This window comes from Rhagoletis pomonella, unplaced genomic scaffold, assembly GCF_013731165.1.
Source record: "Rhagoletis pomonella isolate Grant_MI unplaced genomic scaffold, Rhpom_1.0 Rhpom_scaffold_00005, whole genome shotgun sequence".
Classification (NCBI taxonomy): Eukaryota; Metazoa; Arthropoda; class Insecta; order Diptera; family Tephritidae; genus Rhagoletis; species Rhagoletis pomonella.
The window spans coordinates 51,098,320-51,119,986 of record NW_023458559.1 but is presented as its reverse complement, the minus strand read 5'-3'; the positions used below and the strand labels follow the sequence as shown (position 1 = coordinate 51,119,986).

At 36.1% G+C, this 21,667-nt stretch overlaps 3 protein-coding genes across 3 annotated transcripts in view; 2 read left to right on the top strand and 1 right to left on the bottom strand.

Annotated features, from left to right (window-relative positions):
* Positions 1-21,667, bottom strand: part of LOC118739162 (uncharacterized membrane protein DDB_G0293934-like) — a gene marked incomplete in the record, with an annotated part of 266,030 nt that overhangs the window by 87,487 nt on the left and 156,876 nt on the right.
* Positions 1,996-3,853, top strand: LOC118739161 (GATA zinc finger domain-containing protein 14-like). Its single transcript, XM_036470345.1, has 2 exons — positions 1,996-2,951; positions 3,014-3,853. The coding sequence occupies exons 1-2, from the start codon at positions 1,996-1,998 to the stop codon at positions 3,708-3,710; spliced, it is 1,653 nt and encodes a 550-aa protein (XP_036326238.1). The 3' UTR covers positions 3,711-3,853.
* On the top strand, positions 12,504-21,492 carry LOC118739163 (protein disulfide-isomerase-like). Its single transcript, XM_036470347.1, has 4 exons — positions 12,504-12,832; positions 18,923-19,230; positions 19,643-20,611; positions 20,733-21,492. The coding sequence occupies exons 1-4, from the start codon at positions 12,676-12,678 to the stop codon at positions 20,793-20,795; spliced, it is 1,497 nt and encodes a 498-aa protein (XP_036326240.1). The 5' UTR covers positions 12,504-12,675; the 3' UTR covers positions 20,796-21,492.

The window sequence follows — 21,667 nt, the reverse complement described above, 5'->3', positions numbered from 1 at the left end:
TCCCATAGTCTTTTTCTTGTTCAATATTTAAATAATAGTTCATTCAAAATAACATTTCTTATGCCGAATTTCCACTAGGCATTGGAATTACAAAAAATGTATGCCATTTAAAAAAATGCCAAGTGGAAATGAACTTAATGACTCATTTTTCAATGTAATGACACGATTATTTTTTAATGCCCGACTTAATCATTTGTCACTTTTGCAATTTAATTCCTAGTGGAAACCTAGCATTAGTTGTACTCATAGTGGTAGCTGACTATAAAGTTGTTGTATTGAATACAATTATTAACAAATTGTAACAGTAACCGTAGATTTTTAATGATAAAAGTATTTTTGTAAAAAGAAAAAAGAAGTAAAAGAACCCGAATCGTAACAATACTGACAGTAACGACATTTTAGCATTCTATGGCTATTTGCCTTTCGTCTATTTAATGTTTTTTTTTTTATTTTTTTACGAAAGTGTAACTCGTTATCTAACAAAAACCATGTTAGTAAAAATTTCAAACTTTTTCTTGAAACATTCTGAGTATGCGGTTTGCAGCCCATTCATTTTTATTTTAATATAGTGCAAATTTTAAGTATCTAGGACTTACTATTGATTTTTGGAAAATTTTTAGTGGAAGATGTTGCGGATTTTCTCCATACAAAAAAGTTTTCGTACATACTTTGGAAAAAAATGCGTGAACAAAAAATTGTCAAAAGTCAACACTTACCTTGCACTTTATTATAATAAAATTTAAAAAACTGCGTACTCAAAAAAATTCTAAAAACAGTTTCAAATTTTGATGAACATTTGTTAAAATTGTGAAAAAGTAAAAAGAATCGGCCAAAAACGGCAGTGTCACACGATTGGTACATTTGTACAGATTTTTACATTTTTTATATTGGGCTATTGGTACAAAAAAAAAATTGGAACGAATTTTTGTTTTTGTAGTTCCCTAGTAGGGCATTCAATCCCGAAAAGGCGGGGTGCCGCAAACGCTGAGCCATTTTTGCGGGATCAGAAATGAGGGATTATACATGCGGGATCCGCGGGATTTGCGGGCTCGCCAAAATGTTCGTCGTGCATAGCTTTATTAAATATACATCATTTTATAACCCAGTAGATAATTTCAGGAGTTAGAAGCCCCTCCGAAAGGCCTTCCGGAGAGTCAAAAGGCCTTCCAATCTACATTTCTTTTTCCTTTTTTTTTTGTATGAGCTGTCATGAATTGAAGGGCCGCTTCTTTTGCTACCCATAGAAGGCCTTCCAGAAGGGCTTTTATAGGACGTACTTCAGAAGGCCTTTTGGTGGAGTTCATTGAGTTTCTCAATGAGTTTTGAGGTTAGAAGCAAATCCTGACATGATGGAGCAAAGCGGACTTCAGAATCGTGTTCAGCGACACCTGGTCTGGTTTTATTAACCTTTCATTGGTTTTTTTTGTGGTCCTGCGTATTTGATTAAAATTTGAAAACGTTCGCCTTGATAACTAGCTTAAACTTTGTACACTTACCGATTTATGAACACATTATACAAGTGTCCGTTTCTATCGATAAATAAGTGTGCCAGCGGAAAAATTTATTTATTTTTCTTGAGGTTCCTTCCAGATGCTAATTTTCGAATACTCATAACTCTGGTTCTGTTAGAGGCACACATTCAGCTATAGTGCAATTTTTAAGAGTGTGTTATATAGAATATATTACTTTAACGCCATTTTCATATATCAAACGGTAAAAAGTTACGTAATCCGTAATCACTGATGCTTTAGCTAGCTTTGGGATTTCAGCGAGCGGGTGTTGTGTCAGATCGAATAAAACACTACAACAACCCTTCTTATGATGTATATTCTTCTGAAAAATACCCAACAAATAGAGCGATTAGCGACTTTACGATTAGTAAAAACACTATATGTACATATTGATTGTATTTATATAGGAGAAAGCTTAATTTTCCATTTATTACCCTCCTTTCTTAATCTCCATAGACTTCATATCAAAACTGGAGCCAGTGAAATGCATTTTTGGATCGATAAGCGCTCACAACAATGTGGCTTTGGAAGATCACGTGTTGCGGCCTCACTCTCAGGTGCTGGAGGGTCTGGTCTCAGTTTTGGACATCCACCACGACGCATAAGCAGCGGCAGTGGCAGTAAATCGAGCAGTAGAAGCGCACTGCCAGACTGCCATCACAGCAATGTGGCTGGCAGCAGCGGCAGCCGTAGTCACCAATATCAACATCCACATCAGCATCAACAGCTACAACAACAACAACATCAACAACATCAACTGCAGCAAGCAAGTAATAACAATAATTTCAATGGTGGCAACAATTGCCAGCAATCACATACGCACAGTAGCAACAATAGCAATTATACTCAAAGTAACAGCAACACCGCCAATATCACCGCCAACGCTGCCAACACTGGCGCTTCTATACAATCCACCACCGCCTCGGTGACGCTCAACAACAATCCCCACCAGTATGGTTACCAGCAGACGCAACATCATACCAGCGGTAGCGGCTCAATGCTGAGCCACCACATGCCTGCTAATAGCAATATAACGAACAACAACAATGCCACCACATCTACGTCCACGGCTACAGCAGGCGATGCGCGCGGTGTCACGCCCGGGGCGCAAAATTTTAATCAACGTGGCGCTGCATTGTTGCAAAACACTGTTGGCACACCAAATACGCCGCTCTATCAGCAGCACACAAATCAATGCTACGATATGCGCAGCTATCATCATCCCCAGTTTGGCAATATGTCGGTGCGACATTATCAATATCCTGGCAGAAATTGCAATGGTCCAACACATACCAATGCTGCAAATTCCGCGGCACATGCATATCGCGGCGGCGGTAACAGCAGCACAAGAACAATTGTTGGCGTTACAACTGCAGCGTCTTCAATGTCCACTATGCAACATCTCGATCAAATGCCATATCGACAACAACATGCCTTCAGGTACTTGTGCAGCAGACATACATGCCACGTTTGATTTATTTAATTATTCACTTTCATTGCAGCCACTGCACCACTGGCCCTGCTCAGTCGAATGAGTCGATCATGGGCGGCTCTGCACCCATTTCCACCAACACCACAAACACCGCTAGCTACGCAGTGGCTAACACAGCGCATCGCTATAGCTCCGCCGCCATAAATATGCGCGCCAGCAATATGACTGTGGATACGGGTGGCGGTGACGCCCAACTGCTGCCCTCACATCTGAAGTGCGGCATGTGCGCTTCGTTGGTGCTGGCTTCCGTATTTGTAGCAGGCGCTAAATTTTATTTTGACCATCAGGGCACCGGCTTGGAGGTGTTGATCTTCTGCGCTTTCTCCGCCACATTCTTTTTAGCCGCTTGCACTGTTTCACTCTGCCGCGTACCGAAAGGCCTACTTCCGAGTGGTCGCAATGCTGTGCTCGGCGCGCAACAGCGCACTGATGCTGATAGTGGTATGCATTGTACGCGTGCTCCCTACGGTAGACGTGACATCATGAACAGTGATGGAACTGGTGGCGGTGATTTGGGGGGTTTGGATGACATACATGGCGCACCGTTATGCGGTCAATTGCAATTGATTGAGGACTCGGCAAGTGCTGGACCACCACCATATCATATAGCAATCTACTTTCCGGAGACAGAGAACAGTGGCAAGGGAAAAGAGGCACCGATCGATGATGAATCACCGCCGCCGTCCTATGATAAGATACTTATCTAAATTTAAAGAGTGATGTATAGAAGAGAGATGATTTTTACTATGGCGAAAGCCTATTAATAATCTGATGTCAATGATATGACAGAAATCAATCAATCTTCATTATCTTATATGTACATACATACATATGTATGTAGAAGTTATATCTTCCCATGACACATGTCTTCCTTTTACGAGTTTATAGGATTAAACTTTAGTAATCATATTTTTATATTTTTTTGAATACATTCATTCATATACATATGTATATACATATATGCAACGTTTCATTGCCTGTTTTAAAAGCAGTAATGTACGCTGGACTTGGATTTCGTCACGGTTTTTGAGTGTGACATTACATGATGCCACGACTATGAAGAAGTTTTGATAAAACTTTACCATAAGGTTGGTCTAATACTCTAAGATGATTCATTTGAAAACATTCTTGAGTTTGTCTCATAAATAATCCGTGTTCTTCGTTCGTAGAGAAACCGCCAAAACAAAGTAGAAAAGCCTTTAAGGCAAAGATACAGTATTATTTTTCATTGCATTAGATTTTTGAGTAGATTAAAAAAAATCGACTACAACGCCCAAAAAAATGCGTTTTCTAATAGCGACCACAGCAGGGCAGGAATGGCAATTCTACGAGTATTTTTCTGCCATGAAATGACTTCTCATAAAAACCATCTGCCGTTCGGAGCTGGCGTAAAACTATGGACCCCGCGATTTATGTGATATCTTCAAGACACGCTCCACAAATTGGAGGCCAAGCTCGGCCAAACATACAACAAAAATATCTGAGTGAAAAATGAACAAAGCGCAATACGCAATACGTGTGCAGAAAACAGCACTCATACTATTTGCCGTTCATTGCACTGCTTTCGTGTGCCTTTCGTGTCTGCTGTAAATCTGTGTGATTTACGAATAAACTTAAGCAGATTGCTGGGTGTCAAAGAGCTCAGCTGTCCGTCTCGCAACACATCGCGGCCGAATGTCTCATACCTCAATTCTGCAAGGCGGGGCAGAAGCACAAAAGGTCTTCAAGGCAGGATGGGCAAATGTAGTTCTAATGTATTGTCAGCAGTCCGAACAATTGTCTCCAATCCCGTCTACTCAGTGAGATCAAGTAATTAAATAGACCTCCTGAGATTGAAGGCAACATGCATTTGGCACATCTCCAGCCCGCCAATGCCTCCCAGTAATCGCTGAGCGAAGTATTCAACCAGCTTCCGATACTGGCTTCGATGCAATCACTGGTTGTAGACGGCGGAATGAATGGTCTGAGCTAATTCTGGTCAAATGATCAGATATTCCATTGCCAGGTACTCCCGAGTAACCTGGCACCCAGAGTAAAGCATACTCGTTATGTTTACCAACCAGCCTTCGTTCCAACCGTATTGCATTGATAACTCATAGCAATTTTATTTGCTATGGCTAACAATATAGTCGGACATGCAAACTTTATCTGAGATAAGGCTGGACATTTCCAGTCGATTTTTTGGATCACTGAATTCGCATCTGAACTCAGAATTGCTCTATCATAGGTTTTTCAAATATCCTAACCTAGTTAGTTAGTTAGTTAGTTAGTTCATTTTCTGGGCGTAAAAGAGATTTTGTGTCTCTTTAAAGGATTTCCTAATCCAATGTGACCAAGATACCTTCGGCTTCCCTAATGAATCCTAAAAGGGCCTTGGTAGACGAATTCCTAATAACAAAGGGTTCGACCATCGAAGATTTAAAATAAATCAATCTTTGTCTGGCTGAGGGCGGACAGGGACAGAAAACATTCTCCGAAATTTCATCAGCCTCGAGGCAGAGGCGGCATTCCTAACCTGCAGCTGAGAAATTTTATTTAGAAATTTTCAAATATTTTTCGAAAGGCTCTAAGAAAGGGACAATGGTGAAACTACCTTAATTCGAAATCCTCGTTAAAATAAAGAACTTTCGAGCATGTGATAGAGAAAGATATATCCTCGAAAAAAACCCAATATGACAGAGTAGTTCTGACTTGAGACTCGAATTCAGCGACTTAATCTCTGTTAGAAATGGCTAGCCCTATCTCAGAAAAAATCAAAGGTTGAAAATTTGTTGAGTAGTGTTACCAAATAAAATTTTGTGGACATTTGGCACTTTTTATATTCAACCGGCTGTCTTCACATGCTTGAAAATCTAGCTTGCGTTCTGCTCTTTTTTCTCGCAAGCGAGATAGAATTTTTTATGATTTTTGTGTCATGGAATTTTGTGGCCAGGGCATTTGGTAGCATACTTTTTCATTTGTAAAATGTCGTCAAATAAGAAGGTTCGAGCTTTTCAGGCCAAATTTGTATATTCTACCAAAATAAACGATGTTTCTACTCTGTAGAATTCTGCGAAATGAGCAAATACCTGCCAGATAACAAAAATTATAGTTGAAAGCATGCGAGGAGAACTCGCAAACCGCTCGGTATGCGAGAAAAAGTATGATTCGTGCTTTTTGCGGTCTACATGTGCGGGATCTCGCATGCGTCATCACGCAAGCGCGATTTTCTAGCACGTGAAGATGGCCGGTAACGCAATAGCTCTCTAGGAATAGTATTTTAAAAGTGGAATAGTATTTTAAAAACAAATCATTCACGCCTTTAGTTGGTGGATCAATGGATTTGAATTATAAAATGTTTAATGGAAGCTGAGAATTAATTTGTTTAATATCGAAAATTGCTATAGGCAGATAAAGTATATCTAAGTCTTGTTTTTTTTTTTTTTAATTTTGATAGAAGTGAACAAAGCTCGATAACTTTGATTCAAAGCACATCTCTCTCTCTCTACTAACTCTCTAAAATCTCTGTATGTATGTATGAACGTACGCTCAATATTTTTTATACACACTTTTTTATTCAAACTAAACTTCTACACAATAATAGTAATCAACAAATAATATTAAGATATAATCATGTTGTACACATAGTTGATAAGTTGCTAATTGCACTTTAACTAAAAAAAAAATATACTAATAAATTTATAAACTATTTATAAACTATCAATGTTAGTTGGTATGCTTGTAAAAATAAAATGTACGTGCATATAATAAGAATATAGCTTTAAGCTTAAATTATATCGAAAAAGTGTAGTTAAGGTAATGCAAAACATCACAGAAATGCGTACTTTATCAATTACGATATACATAGATGTGTATGTAGATACATACATATTTACATAAAGTAATACATACATAGATACATAGTATGCATAAGCAAAAATAAAAATGCCAAAAACGCAATAAACCCAAATCATTATCCACATGTAATTACTAAATACATACATACAAATTTGCCAAAAACGAGAAAATTTCTTCTACTAATTTTTAAGAAACAAAAATGTGTAAGCATAGCTTTAAGCGAGATATTGGAAACAAAACAGACAATTATACAATACATATGCATTATAAATGAATACTGCGATTGGTAATTTTCTATAGTTTGACCAAAACCTGTCATTTGGTTCTGTGATACGATATTTACGAGTAAAAAAGCCATAACCTTTCTAATTACACACAATTAAATAAGAATATATGTATCGCACTACACTTTTGTAGACAAGCTCCAAAATAAATATAAATATTGGATAAATGTGTATATATAAACATACATACATATGTATGTACTTACATATGTAGATCATAATGACATACTTCAGGATATGTTTAAATACAGTCTTCAGATCTAAGTTGAAGCATACAAATAAGCAGATCAGCGCACAGTGAGATAACGTATGCACATACATATGTACATAGTTACATACAAACATACATATTTTATCTATAAGTAAAACATATGTACATAGTTTATAAGTTATGTATATGGTTTGGAGAATGCGTAAGAAGTTTTCAGGAAAAGTTATTGAAATACATCCGTATGATCAGGCGATCAGGCGTATGCATGCATACACTTATTATATGTTCTCACGCACATACATACATAGATATTTATTTATTTATATATATATATATATATGTTTGTATGTTGGTAAGAAACTATTTTAGAAGTGTATTATTAAACAACAGCAAAAGTGGTAAATAATCGAATATCTAAAAATTCAGTAATAAAACTAAATTACAATATGAAAAATACTTTTTACACGATTAAATACATATGTACATATGTAGCATATTCCCAACACAAGGTAGGTAAAAGGTTTTAGTTCCAAACTTATGTGGTATCTTGGCTGGTTTGATGTAAAAATTTATTTATAGCAAATTCTTTATTTAGAAAAAGAACGATCCTTAATTTTTCTATAACTAATAAAGATTTAATTCAGCTGGAAACTTATGTACATAAATAGATGCATAGAATCAAATTAGGTATTTCTGTGGTGACTATATCCCTAAGGTCGATTACTAATCAAGATACTTAGGGTATTTTAATGATTAGCGCAAAATAAGCATAGGCTTATATTTAATACCTTATATGTATATACATATTTGCTATTTTCACAAAAAAAAGTAACTTCTGATAAAAATCTATCTGAGCCGTAAATGTCATCGATCATGTTAAATCTAATCTTATATTTCCTGTTCAGCAGGACTGTATAAAAATTGGAGTGCAAAGTTAGAATTAATATCAGGGATGGCAGTCCGAGATAGGCTCTATTATCAGATAAAGAATATTGAATATAAGTCCTCGATATGTATAAACATACATACGTATGTACATATGTACATAGAGCATGTAAATATTCTTAGATGTACATACATATATGACAGGTCAACAAAAAAAGTCAACTATAGCAGTGATACACGATCTGTCATTTTTGGCAATGATCGTCTAAAATAAATATCCTTACAAAATTAAGCAGCTGCAAAGCTACATACACACATAAATGCGAGACGGAAGTCAGAAGCAGCAATAAGCACCGTAGTTCCAATTATTCAGAATGCCGACGTATGTTAGCTTTCAGCCATCTGATAGCAGAAATGCTCAACAGAAACCAGCTTAAACAAAGCTGCGGAAAAATAACCATATGATTATTGTAAATTTATGTACATACATAGGTATTGTCTTAATAAAAATATTTTAAGCGCTTTGGAATTATGTCTTATTTGTATGTACATATTTATATTCCTTGCATAATGTGCTTAAATGAATTCAACAATACAAACAGCTGCCACAACGCGCTTAGTGCAATGTACTGGTAAATAAACACCGACCGGGTTATTGACTTTTAATTGATAATTTTCAAGAACAATGGACTACATATGCACAATATCGTGTACAGATTCTTAAACAAGTAAATTTTAATACAAGATATATGTATGTGCGTTCTCACGACATTCGAGTCCACGTAGCTGGAACGACCCAGATTCATATCTGGCCAAGTACCTACTGCCACTTCAGCAAACTCTTTGGCGAATGTATTCTGCTACAACAATAACAACAACATATGTATATGTACATAAATTGTGTATAAAAAATAATACTAAATTAATATTTACAAGTAACTTTTGCAACCGCCCACATAAAAAAGAACGTTGACGTTTTCCAACACAACAATGCCACTACCGGAAATTGGTTCGGGACTCGGTTTTGGAATCAAAGCCGGAAATAGGTTCGGCATTCGGATTTGAAACGCAACGACAACCCTGTTTACACTAGCTTGCGGAAACCCTGTAAACCCAATAGTCTCCACTTTTTCTTCCATTTGTATACAGCGTTGCCGTTTTGATACAATTGTATAATTTTTGATACTTTTTTTCTAAATTTTAAGATTTCATACATTGAAACTTTTTTGTTCACAAGTGCCCCATTTTGTTACTAATACATTTTTGTTAATACATTAAATGTACGTCTATACCTGTGCTCTGGCGCTCGCATACGAATCGTCGGTTTTCTCGCATGCGAAATTTTATCATTGTACGGTTTTTATAAATGCTGCAAAAATTGTATTTTTTTGGGGAACAGCGTTCCCCTGAATAACACCACTTCTTTCCTACTCGGAATCAAAGCAAATATGAAAAAGTAGTGGCTAAGAACCATAGATAGTTATGCGTTATATGGTATCGTACAAGAATGATAGAATACAAGATTGCGCCGATCGCAGCAGAATTCGTGAGAGTAATTTTGGCGTGACGTCACTGTAGAGTTGACAACTGAGAGCGGCGAGAATGAGGCGACTAGTGATGTGCTGAATTGTCCCCAATACTCGGTACCCAATACTTAAAAAAGATTTCGGTACCCTATACTTCCTTTTCGGTATCCGATACCGATTATTTACATTAAACCCTCGCCATTATATGCATTTCAGGTTTAGAAAAAACTTTCATTACTAATTTATATGATATCGGCTAAAACACTTGAACTTATCGCCACAGAAACATATTATTTTATCAGTTTTAACCTTAGTCGATCCAAGGTTCAAGAAAAATACTTTGACGGATGAAGAAGCCTTTCAGGGGAGAGATTCTGTAGCCAGTTAGCGACAAGTTTCGGATCGATATCGCACTTGTTGACTTACAAATATTTGATATCAAACGTCGACAAAACCGATACCTATTCGAAAATTGTCGTTAACTGGTTACAGAATCTGTCCCAGGCCTACAAAAATGATATCGTCCGATTCAGCTGGAACAAAAATGCTTCAAACAAGTAAGGGTTTCTCTGTATTATGGCATCGAACCGACATATATACATCTTTCAATTGAATCAGTAAAAAAGCTCTATTGGCTCTTACATTCGGGTTTTGTTAGGCGTTTTTTTCCATATTTTTGGCCCATGTGCGCTTTTATTCGAAACCTAAATGTTTCGGTACCGAGTATCGAGAGTATGGGTACTTAAAAGTATTGACTCAGCACATCACTACTGCTGTCTTGTCTACTATGACGTCACCAAAACAGCTGATTCTGTCAAAATCACTGAGAGCCGAGTAGCGGTATCGTCATCGGCGCCACCTCTGTATTCTCTCCACCGTGGGTATCGTATACCTTCTGTGATGAACGGTCTACACCTGCGATATTTCTCTTACAATGTTTCGCATGTGAGCGCCCATAGCAGTTATAGGCGTGCACTTAAAGAGTCCGAACACTACGCACTTTTCAGTCAGCCTCTCCAATCGTCTTCTAACCTTGTCCATTACCGCAGAACTCCACAAGGAAACACCGATGGCCTACCAAATTTCCGATACTCTTAAAGATTTCGGGAGCATGTGTTTGCAGGGTATATATGTATATACGTATATGTGCATGTATACGCGGATATGTAAACAAAGCAAAACACGATAATTTGATACAAGCGTGCTCATAAGAAGAAGCATAGCTTCTATCCCTCAATAAATTCGTAAATGCAACCTTTTGTAAGGGAGTGTCAAACCGCGGCTGTCAATAATTATCTCACCTTTTATTATTGAATCATGTTCTATCCTATCACCTGTAATTGATGATGCATTATGTGCAACAAGAGACGTGTACAAGCAGTGTTGCCAGAACTTTTTGGGCCGACCGGCTAGATTGGCAAAAAAAGCGGCTAAAAACGGCTAAAATGTTTTAGTGAAATTTCACATAGACTCTGGCAAAAAACGGCTAAAATGTTTTAGTGAAAATTCACATGCTTTATTTAAATAAATCGCAAGAAACGAAAGACTAGTTAACACCATTAATTTATATCGAGTGTATATTCCTCATCATCAAATGAATCACTATTGTATATATCACCGGAATTCATTAATTTTAAGAATGCACATTGGATTTCTTTGCTTAGTTTTTATTATATTCATTGAACTAAATATTCGCTCTACTTCTGCATTACTTATAGGCAAAACAAGAAAACTAAAAAATAGGTTGGAAAGGTCAGCAAAAGGGTTTTCTCCTAGGGCATTTCGAAATTGATAAACTTCGGCCCAAAATTTTACAGTTGAGTCTAAATTACTCCAGGTATGTAACGTTAACCGTTGCCATTGCATCTCTATGGATGTTATTTCGTCGGCATTATATTTGTGTTTTTGTTGCTGTAGTTGAACAAATACTTTTGGTTTAATTACTCTTAATGCATTTCCAACCGAAAAAAGTCAATTTTTTTTTAGTGTGGCAATATTTGTAGGAAGGCGTTGGCGTAATTCCTTTATTAAAGTGATAATAAAATACCGACCATTTTCTCGAATTATTTTCTCGGCTTCGTGGTCAAAAGCGTTTGTGCTTACTTTTGTTTTTAAATACTCTTCAAAACTGTGATAAAACTGAGGAAATGGAGCAAGGTATGGTTCCAACGGGGAGCATATAGGATCAAATGTGTCCACGCTAATAACCACTAGGGAGCATAGATGCGAAAGTAAAACATTGAGTTCATTAAAAATCTTCATTGGGTCTGCATTATTGCTTTCGAACAACTTGTTTACTTTTTGCACCTGAAAATTAGGCAAATAGTAAAATCGGCTAAAAAAGGCTAACTTTTTTTTACAAACCGGCTAACAAATCGGCTGCCGGCTAGATCGAATTTTCTCCGGCTAGTTGCTATCAAAACCGGCTGAATCTAGCCGGAAAACGGCTAAAATGGCAACGCTGTGTACAAGTGCAAAAACGCATAGTTGCATTTAAAATTTTATAACACCACATCGAATAGTAAGGTCGCCAAATATTCTAACTAAATTCACGCCCGTTGATATGTAGCGGCCTAAATCTACATATTTTTTAAAAGATACCCTTTTTGTCCAAACAATTCATCAGTTTCACTTAAATATATGTACATAAATTTTGACAAGACACTTGCTTGCACCAGCCCGCAACGCAACGACAACCCTGTTTGCACTAGCTTGTGGAAACACTGTAAACCGAAAAGTCTCCACTTTTGCTTCCATTTGCATACTCGTCATCAGCATTTGCTTTCAGTGAAAATTTGTTCGTTCATTTCATTTTACACTTGCCAGTCGAGACGAAGGGTTTGGTTTCTTTGGGAATTGGTCATTTTATTCGACGGGAACGTGATATATTTCAAGTTAGCAACTAAATAATCACAAACAGATAAAAAACATGAAGCTCTTAATCTGTGCGCTACTTTCGGTGGCCGTTGCTGCAACGGGTGCTTTTGCCGAAGAAGAAGTGAAAGTCGAAGATGGAGTACTTGTGCTGACCAACAGTAATTTCCAGGAAGTTATAAAGAAACACCCATTCCTGTTGGTGGAGTTCTGTAAGTAGAAAATTTGACTCTTGTGATAACTTAGTGAAATATGAAATAAGAAAATATGTAGTAAACGAAACAGGTTTTATAATATCGCGACATTTTATTTGATAAGTGAACAATCTTTTGAAAGCCATCTGGCGAACTTAATTATTAGAAAAGGTGGGGTAACAAGTCAAATTGAGACAAAGGATTTGTTCGACTGCATAATGTGGAAAGCATCGCCACATCGGTTGTACCAGAGGGAAGTGCAACAAGAAGTGCCTACATGTACATATATGCATTAATCTGTACATATATGTATACAAATTTGTATGTGCATACTTATACATATCTTTGATGCTTGTGAAGTGTATGCGTGTCTAGTTTTTCCCATTGGCCATTTTATCTCTGTACGGTTTTTGCCTTTATGGATTAATTTCTTCTTTACTTATTGCCTAATTCTTTGCCGCCTTGTTCATTCCATTTGTATTCTTCATGGAAATTACATTTCCGTGCTCCAACATTTCCGAAGCATATGGAGATCTTTGTTGCTTCTCTTTCTCACTTTCTACCGGCTAACCGGAGATTTCGTCTCCGCTGCCAATTTACTGACTCTCCAAAGCCAGAATACACGCATACACGTACGTGATTGGGTATGGAAGAATAAATAAAATTTCTTGTGACGTGTCCATTCTATACCAAGACGATATTATTCATCATCCAAACTTGGATTAACCTTTGTGTTATGTACGGAAATGTTTGTTTATCAGGAAATAATGATGTGAAGAAAATGTACGCAGATATATTTGTATCTGATAATATTGAATTGTAGCTTTCAAACCTTTAACCCATCAAAATGGCTGTCCACTATTTGGGAATCGGCATATTTGTTTATTGTTGTAGTGGCTACGACATTTGCGAATTCCATATGTTGTTGTTGTTGTTGTAGGAGCATACAAGTTCCCCAAAGAGTTTTTGGGGAGTGTTACTAGAGTGACAGTCGTTGGCCAAATATAAATCTGGGTCGTTCCGGTTACGTACACGACTGACGTGGGAACGTGCGAATGTCGTATGTTGTTGAGAAACGTTACCAGTTTGCAAAAAAAGGCATAATCGCAAAAATTACACAATTAGAAAAAACTTGTTTCTATTTGGAGATTTTAGTAAATCATACGAAAATTACGCCAAACGACAATAACGGTGATTCCGAAAGTCTATTGTTTTCATAGTTGCCTGGACGCCTACTTTACACTATGATTTGCAACAAATAAGAACGTGCCAGACGTGGCAATCTGCCTTATCCTGAGTTTCGCCCGAAAAAAAGTGCACCCGAAAATTTTTATTCCGCCCATAGTAAATACTTGGAAGCCAATATTTCCAATTTTTCACCGCAATTCGCTGTCAAATTGAGAAAGGGAAATTTTATTTTGATGTGTGCCAGAAACACCTTTCTGCCACATTTCGGAAATCAGTTTCAGAAATAAGAGTTGCAAAAAGTGACTGCAATTGAGAGAACGTAAATCGATTTCGGAAATATATTTCAACTTGCTCGTGCTGCACTAGCACTCTGCAATTCGTCTTCAGAAATAAGAAAAAAAACCTCTTTCGAAGGACACTTTACATGCAAGGTGTGGCTGCTCATGCAACTGCTTGCTAAAATTTCTCAATTTGAAAGCCTTCGAAATATATTGCATGGCCACGTTTGATAGGCTCTATAGATATCTATGTATGTTAATATGTATTCTCAATTGTATTGTCCTTTGCAAACTGAAGGTGAGAATTCTAATCATTTTCATATCTTTCTCTAGCCCAAATGTTTGTTGGGTATTTGGTCGGGTTGAGCTTTAGATGCGCACACTGACCCAACCAAGTAGTCGTCTTAGTGGTAGGTACGTACACTGCAGACTAAATAGAGGAGCTCACACTCAAATCATGCAGTGATATTTTAAAAATACTTGCAAGGCTTTTTCATTATGGATTTTTTTTTCGTTATGTTCTTTATAACAGAGTTTGTCTAGTATAATAAAGTACAAGTAGGTAGCCAAAAAAAAGGTCTAAACGCCATCTGCATACAATTAGTATGTAACAGGTGTTGTAGCATTCAGTCAGATGTCATTTCCGTACACACTTCTTTAATATATCTTGTTAATTTTCTGGAAAACTATTTTAATATTCAATCACTTGAAACCCATTTGTACGTAGTTTAATACATACAGTCGGCTTGAATTAACTTAACCAATTTTGATTCAAAAGACTACAATGTTTATTCGCGTGAGTAGGCGGCTTAAGGTTTTTAGAAAATTAGCCAGTAAATTACTAATTAACTAAGTTCCGTATGTATTTTAGATAACACCTAATATTTTGCCTGCTTTTGCGAATGAAAAAAAAAAAAAACAGCAGAATTATAGAAAATATGATAAATTAAAATGAAAGCATGTGTTAAATGTGAAAGATGTAATTTTCATTGAATATTCTCATCAAGTCTAATTAAAAAAATTCATCACAATTTAGGTAATAAATTGAATGGTTATTTATATTTGTAATAATGTCAATTTCCTAACTTCGGCTGCTATTCCCTACATATGCATGTGCATATGTAGGTATAACAAAAAAATTATGTTGATGCAAGCTAATTTTCGCATTTGGCTTTGCACAATGTACACCATGTATTAACGACCAATCAGAGCTTGACACTGCAGCCATTCTCTGTGTTGTCACACCTAAAGCATAGCTCCTCTAAATTCTGAATTTTTCTAAACATCCGCTTATTAACCGTGTCTTCTTATAGAGCAAACATCTTAAATAAAAACACTATTTAGACAAATAAATACATACATATATGTACAAGCGTATGTATAAGTATTTAGCTGGCTAGTTAAATTCCTTATATGCTGTTAAAAAGTAGCCATAACCGCCATAAAGATGACGTGTATTTGCATCTAGTGTAGTGTCTATATCATAACTAACTTTTTTAACTAAATTTGAAACAATATACGTTTGCAAATACATATTAGCAATCATGGGGCTATATAAATTAACTAAAATTATAATAAGTACTATGTTTTTATTTGAATAAGCTCTTATGTACTTGACGCGTCACGTATGTATTTTCACTTGTTGAAATTTTTCATTATCACTTAATAATCATAATTGCGTAGCTACTTCGAGCTATGTGCTAACTTAATGAATAAGAAGTATCTGTAGCGCACCAACGTGGCAATACATAATAAATTTTTATTTAAGGAACACGGTGTTCTTACCATGGACGACAACTTTTCTCTTAGCATAGAATGCATCATTTCTTCTTTCTTTCCTATCTGCAATTGTACTTATCAGTGAAATGTTGACATTGTGGCCCCTTATGAGAAATGGCATCTTTATTTGCCTATCAGTAAAATAAAAACAAATAATCACATATTTATATACATACCTACATCGTAAAATACAATACTCTTATTATCTCATCGGAAGCTATCGATAGCTTAGAGTGAAAAGTTGATAAGTCCACTTTTAATGAAAACTCGTATTTTAATATAAGAAGCAAGTGGAATTAAAAAATTTATCATTTCGAAAATAATTACGGTACTTGTTTTTTTCTCGTTTATATTCAATGAAAGGCAAATTTGCTAAGGCCGAAAGAGAAGCCATTCGAGCTGGAAAATTTTTAAAACTGGACTTAGCAACGTTTCACTCTAAGCTAGTTAGTGAAAATACATACATACATATTAGTATCGGGTATACAGTTATAATATGTACTTAATTTGGTACTTCGTAAAAAATCAAAAACCTGATTAAAACCTACATATACATAAATTGGCATGTGAGCAGCATACTTATAACAAAAAAAAACACAATTAGGTTATGTTTCGATTACCTCTACTTACAATACCTTACTGCTATAAAGCCTATTGCTTTAATGTATACATTAAATGACTAACACAGACTTGCAAAATCTGAGATTATGTATGCAACGCTTTTTTTCTTCAACACTACAACTTCTCTGTCGGTCGTTTGGAGAGTGAGTAAACCTAGCTTACGCATAATAGTTTCCAAGTTTATTGACCTGTACTGGCCATCGTTGTGTAAGCAGAGATAAATAAAAATTTAAGACTATTTGTGGTTGTGTTTCCAGTTATTTCAATATTTGAAGATAAAAAAAAAAAAATTATTTAGCCGATTCTTTTCTTCACTCATCTACCTCTCAATATGATATTGATAGTGATTGTAATGATATGTTGTTAACACGTAAGTATGAAATCATCTACCCACGCGAAAAATAATTAGGCTATAAAGAGATGGTGTGTGCTAAAATTATCCTCGTCATGACGCCAGTAGTCCTTAATTCAAGCATACGCGAACATAACACGTATGTGCATAATATATATGTATTTATATCTACATACATATCGTATGCTATGCATATCACACGTGTTATTGGCATTGTTTTATTTATAGTTGATATTTAAATATTTCTGGCCTCATTATTTTTATTGCTCTTTAATGTACATACATAATATGTATTACATACATATGTACAGATGGCTGTGAAATTATTACTTCATCGCCAGCTCCAGTTGATAACTTTTCATTGAGTTTATTTGCACAAGAACGTAATTGATATAAATTAAAATATACTATCCTGTAAATAAATTTGTGTTCGTATGGAATAGTAGCATATGTCGGCAAGCTGGCTTTAGTATAATGCGGTATTCCCTTGATTCTTTAAACGACAGGGAATCTTGACGAGACGTAATAAAAATATTGATTTGCTAGTACGGAACTATTTCTTGCAAGTTTATTTTCCAACAGTTCTTCAGCGGCTCGGCGCCAGTGAGTCATTCACAATCGTATGCTGCGAATGCCTTATTATACTCCTATTCCATACGAACACAGAAATGCAATTTTAATTTTTACTTTTAAACCGACTTAAAAAAAAGGACGAGGTTGTCAGTTCGTCGGATATTTTTTTTTATGTATGTTACCCCATAACTTTGGACCACGTTAACCGATTTCGATAATTCTTTTTTTTATCGGAAAAGTGGTACCTCAATGGTGGTCCCATACTAATTTTGTTTAGATCCGATAATTAGATCATGAAGAAATTAACGACAATCTTTAATTTTTATATGAGAATTGAAGTCGGTTTGGTTTTTTGCTTAAAAATTACTTGTATTATCTTAATATGTGACACGTAAAGTTAAAAGGGAACTACGGTCAGAAAAAATCGGTTTTCACTTTTTCATCGACTCTTATAGTAAACGAGCCGCTCTTCCCAATGCAATAAACCGCAGCTTTCTAGCTGCATTAGTTTTTTTTCACAATTTCAAAGTTAGGTACTTTCACAAAAAAAGTACAAAAAAAAAATCAAATCTGACAAACTATTCGAAAATCAATCATATTCGCTTCAAACTCGTTACTCGGGGGTTTTCGGGGTCGCTGATTACGAATCCGATGTTAGTTTTTCAAAATTCGGTGTCAACGACATTTTTGAGTTTCACATGAATTTCAACAAATTTTAAATTTTTTCCACCATATTGGATCCGCCATTTTGAATTTTTAAAACGAACGTCGGGTTCGTAATCAGCGACACCAAAACCCCCGAGTAACGAGTTTGTTGTAGTCGCTACAACAACAACAACAAGTAACGAGTTTGAAGCGATTGCGATCAGTTTTTGAAAATGTCATCCGCCATATTGGATCAGCCATTTTGAATTTTGGAAAACTAACATCTGATTCGTAATCGTCGACCCTGAAAACCCCCGAGTAACGAGCTTCAATCCATTAAAACGTTCAGAAGCATCAAAATAAACTTGGTAAACTTGGAAGTCGTTTTTCTCGAAATTTTTTTTTCTGAGCGTAGGTCCCTTTAAACTTTACGTGTCATATTTTGTAAGTATTTTTTAAATGGGCGACGATGCCATGTTGCTCCCGAGCAGTAGTTCTTGAATTAAATATATACTTCGTGTAGGATGTTGTGATTTTTAAGGTTTCGTTTATAAATTTGATGGTGTTTTCATTACTGCGGCCTTAATTAATGCCGGTTAACGAAAGTTACCAATTTTCGTAGAATATTTTACACAATGATTTTTAAATACTTTTCAATTATCTAATTTCTAGACGCTCCATGGTGCGGCCACTGTAAAGCGCTGGCTCCCGAATACGCTAAAGCCGCTCAGCACTTAGAAGAACAGAAATCGGAAATCAAATTGGCCAAGGTCGACGCTACTGTGGAGAGCGAATTGGCTGAGGAATACCAAGTGCGTGGTTATCCCACACTGAAGTTCTTCCGTAACGGCGTCCCCGTCGATTACAGTGGTGGCCGTCAATCAGATGACATTATTTCATGGGTTACCAAGAAGACTGGTCCACCGGCCAAGGAACTGAATACCGTCGAAGAAGCTGAGGAATTGCTGAAAGACGATAAAGTAAGTAGATAAATTTTCAATCATCTTGTATTCCAATTTTATACTTATTTTATAACAATTATATTCAACAATTTTTATGAGCTTGAGGCCGTTTTTAGTGAAAACTTATTGTGGAAAAGCAACAATAATTTGAAAAAATGGTAGAAGTGATAGCTATCTCGGAAATCACCACATTTCCTCATCAGACTTCTTTCAGTAGGATTCGAACCGACGATCACCACTGACTCAGTCAGTTGCCTACGCACTATTTTATAACAATTTTTATTACGCTTGAGGCCGTTTTCCACAATAGTTTTTCATTAAAAACGGCCTCAAGCTCAATAAAAATTGCTGAATACTTATGTATTTTATAATTTAATGTTATTTTGGAAAACGTATATTTACATATGTGCTTTTTCTAAATGCTTTTTAGATCGTCGTTGTCGGCTTTTTCAAGAACCAAGATTCCGACGAAGCTAAGGCTTTCATTGCTGTCGCCAACGCTTTGGACAGTTTCGAGTTTGCTATCAGCAGCAACGATGAAGTTGTTGCCAAATATGAAGTTAAAGACGGCAGTGTTGTACTCTTCAAGCCATTCGATGATAAGAAATCGGTATTCGAAGGCGAAGCCAACGTTGACAATATCAAAAAATTCGTGCAAGTGCAATCTCTGCCATTGATTGTGGAATTCAACCATGATTCGGCTGCCAAGATCTTCGGTGGATCCATTAAATCGCATCTGTTGTTCTTCGTCTCAAAAGAAGCAGGACATATTGAGAAATATGTCGATCCTTTAAAAGAGATTGCCAAGGAATACCGCGAAGACATACTGTTCGTTACCATCTCTTCGGATGAGGAAGAGCACCAACGTATCTTCGAGTTCTTCGGCATGGCAAAGGATGAAGTACCAACTATCCGTTTGATTCGCTTAGAAGAAGATATGGCCAAATACAAGCCAGAATCGAATGACTTATCTGCTAGTACCATCAAGAGCTTTTTGCAAAAGTTCATGGATGGCAAATTGAAGCAACACCTGTTGTCACAAGAGTTGCCCGAGGATTGGGATAAGAACCCTGTTAAAGTGCTGGTTGCTACCAATTTTGATGACATTGCTTTTGACAAGAGCAAAAATGTTCTGGTTGAATTCTATGCGCCTTGGTGTGGACACTGCAAGCAATTGGTTCCCATCTACGATCAATTGGGTGAGAAGTTCAAGGACAATGAGAACATTGTGGTTGCTAAAATCGATGCCACAGCCAATGAGTTGGAGCACACTAAAATCTCGTCATTCCCCACCATTAAATTGTACCGCAAGGGCGATAACAAAGTCATTGACTACAATTTGGACAGAACTTTTGATGATTTCGTGAAGTTCCTGGAAGCAGGCGGTGATGTGTCACAGGTAAATATCATATATTAGACAGTACTAAACTGAATGAACGTTTGTATATTTATAGTAGATTATACATCCTACATATGTTTAATACGCATTACTTATTTTATATTTATTTTATTTTTTTCAGGGCGGCGAGTCAGAAGAGGAGGTTACAGAGAAACCCGAGGAACACCCGAAGGATGAATTGTAAACTTTTACAATAACTTAAACTTAAAATTATAGGATCAGCAGCAATCAGCAGCAGCATCAGGATAACATTTACATTACCACCATTAATACAGAACATGTTAATAGATATTTTACAAAATCAAAAAAATATGCAACGGAACATTCTTACTTTTGTGCAAAAGCATTTCCTTCCGGTCTGCTGCGCCATTGTAATTTTTTAATAGACTTAACAATTCCGTTTAAATATGCTCTCTTACCAATCAACAGCAAAAATTGTAACTATTTGTAACAGAAGAGGGGCAACGTCAGCAGATCTTTATTTTTTTAGTAATTACAATAAATATTTGTTTGTATTACGTTTTAAGTAACTTCAACAAAACAAATATTAAAAAAAAATCTGTATTTGCTATTATTTTTTATAATTATGGTAATATCTCTTGTGAATGAAGTTAGTACTTTTTTATAAAAGGAAAAACAGTTACACAATTGCACATGTTGTATGTATAAGGAATGAGTGCCCATGGTGTAAGTTGGGGCTATATAAGTTCGAAAGGCGTTGAAAGGTCAATTCACACCAAGATCAAATAAAGGATTTAAAATTTTAAAATTATTTCTTAAGAACCTATTAGCGCTTCCACGATTTACTACCATATGGGTGTGAAAGCAAAAATGTCACCTAATTTGCCAATAAAATAAATATATGTTTATGTAGAAATGAATTAGAAACGGTTGTGTGCTGCCTTGAGGTGAAATTAGTCAAGAACGTAGAACTTATACTTAAACGCTGTCTGAATACGCAGAATTTTGTCGATAACTGGAGCCCCCAGTGTTGCTTACTACAGTGTTGCCACTCATCAATTCCTTTTCATAAACTTGGCTTTTCAACTACAATTT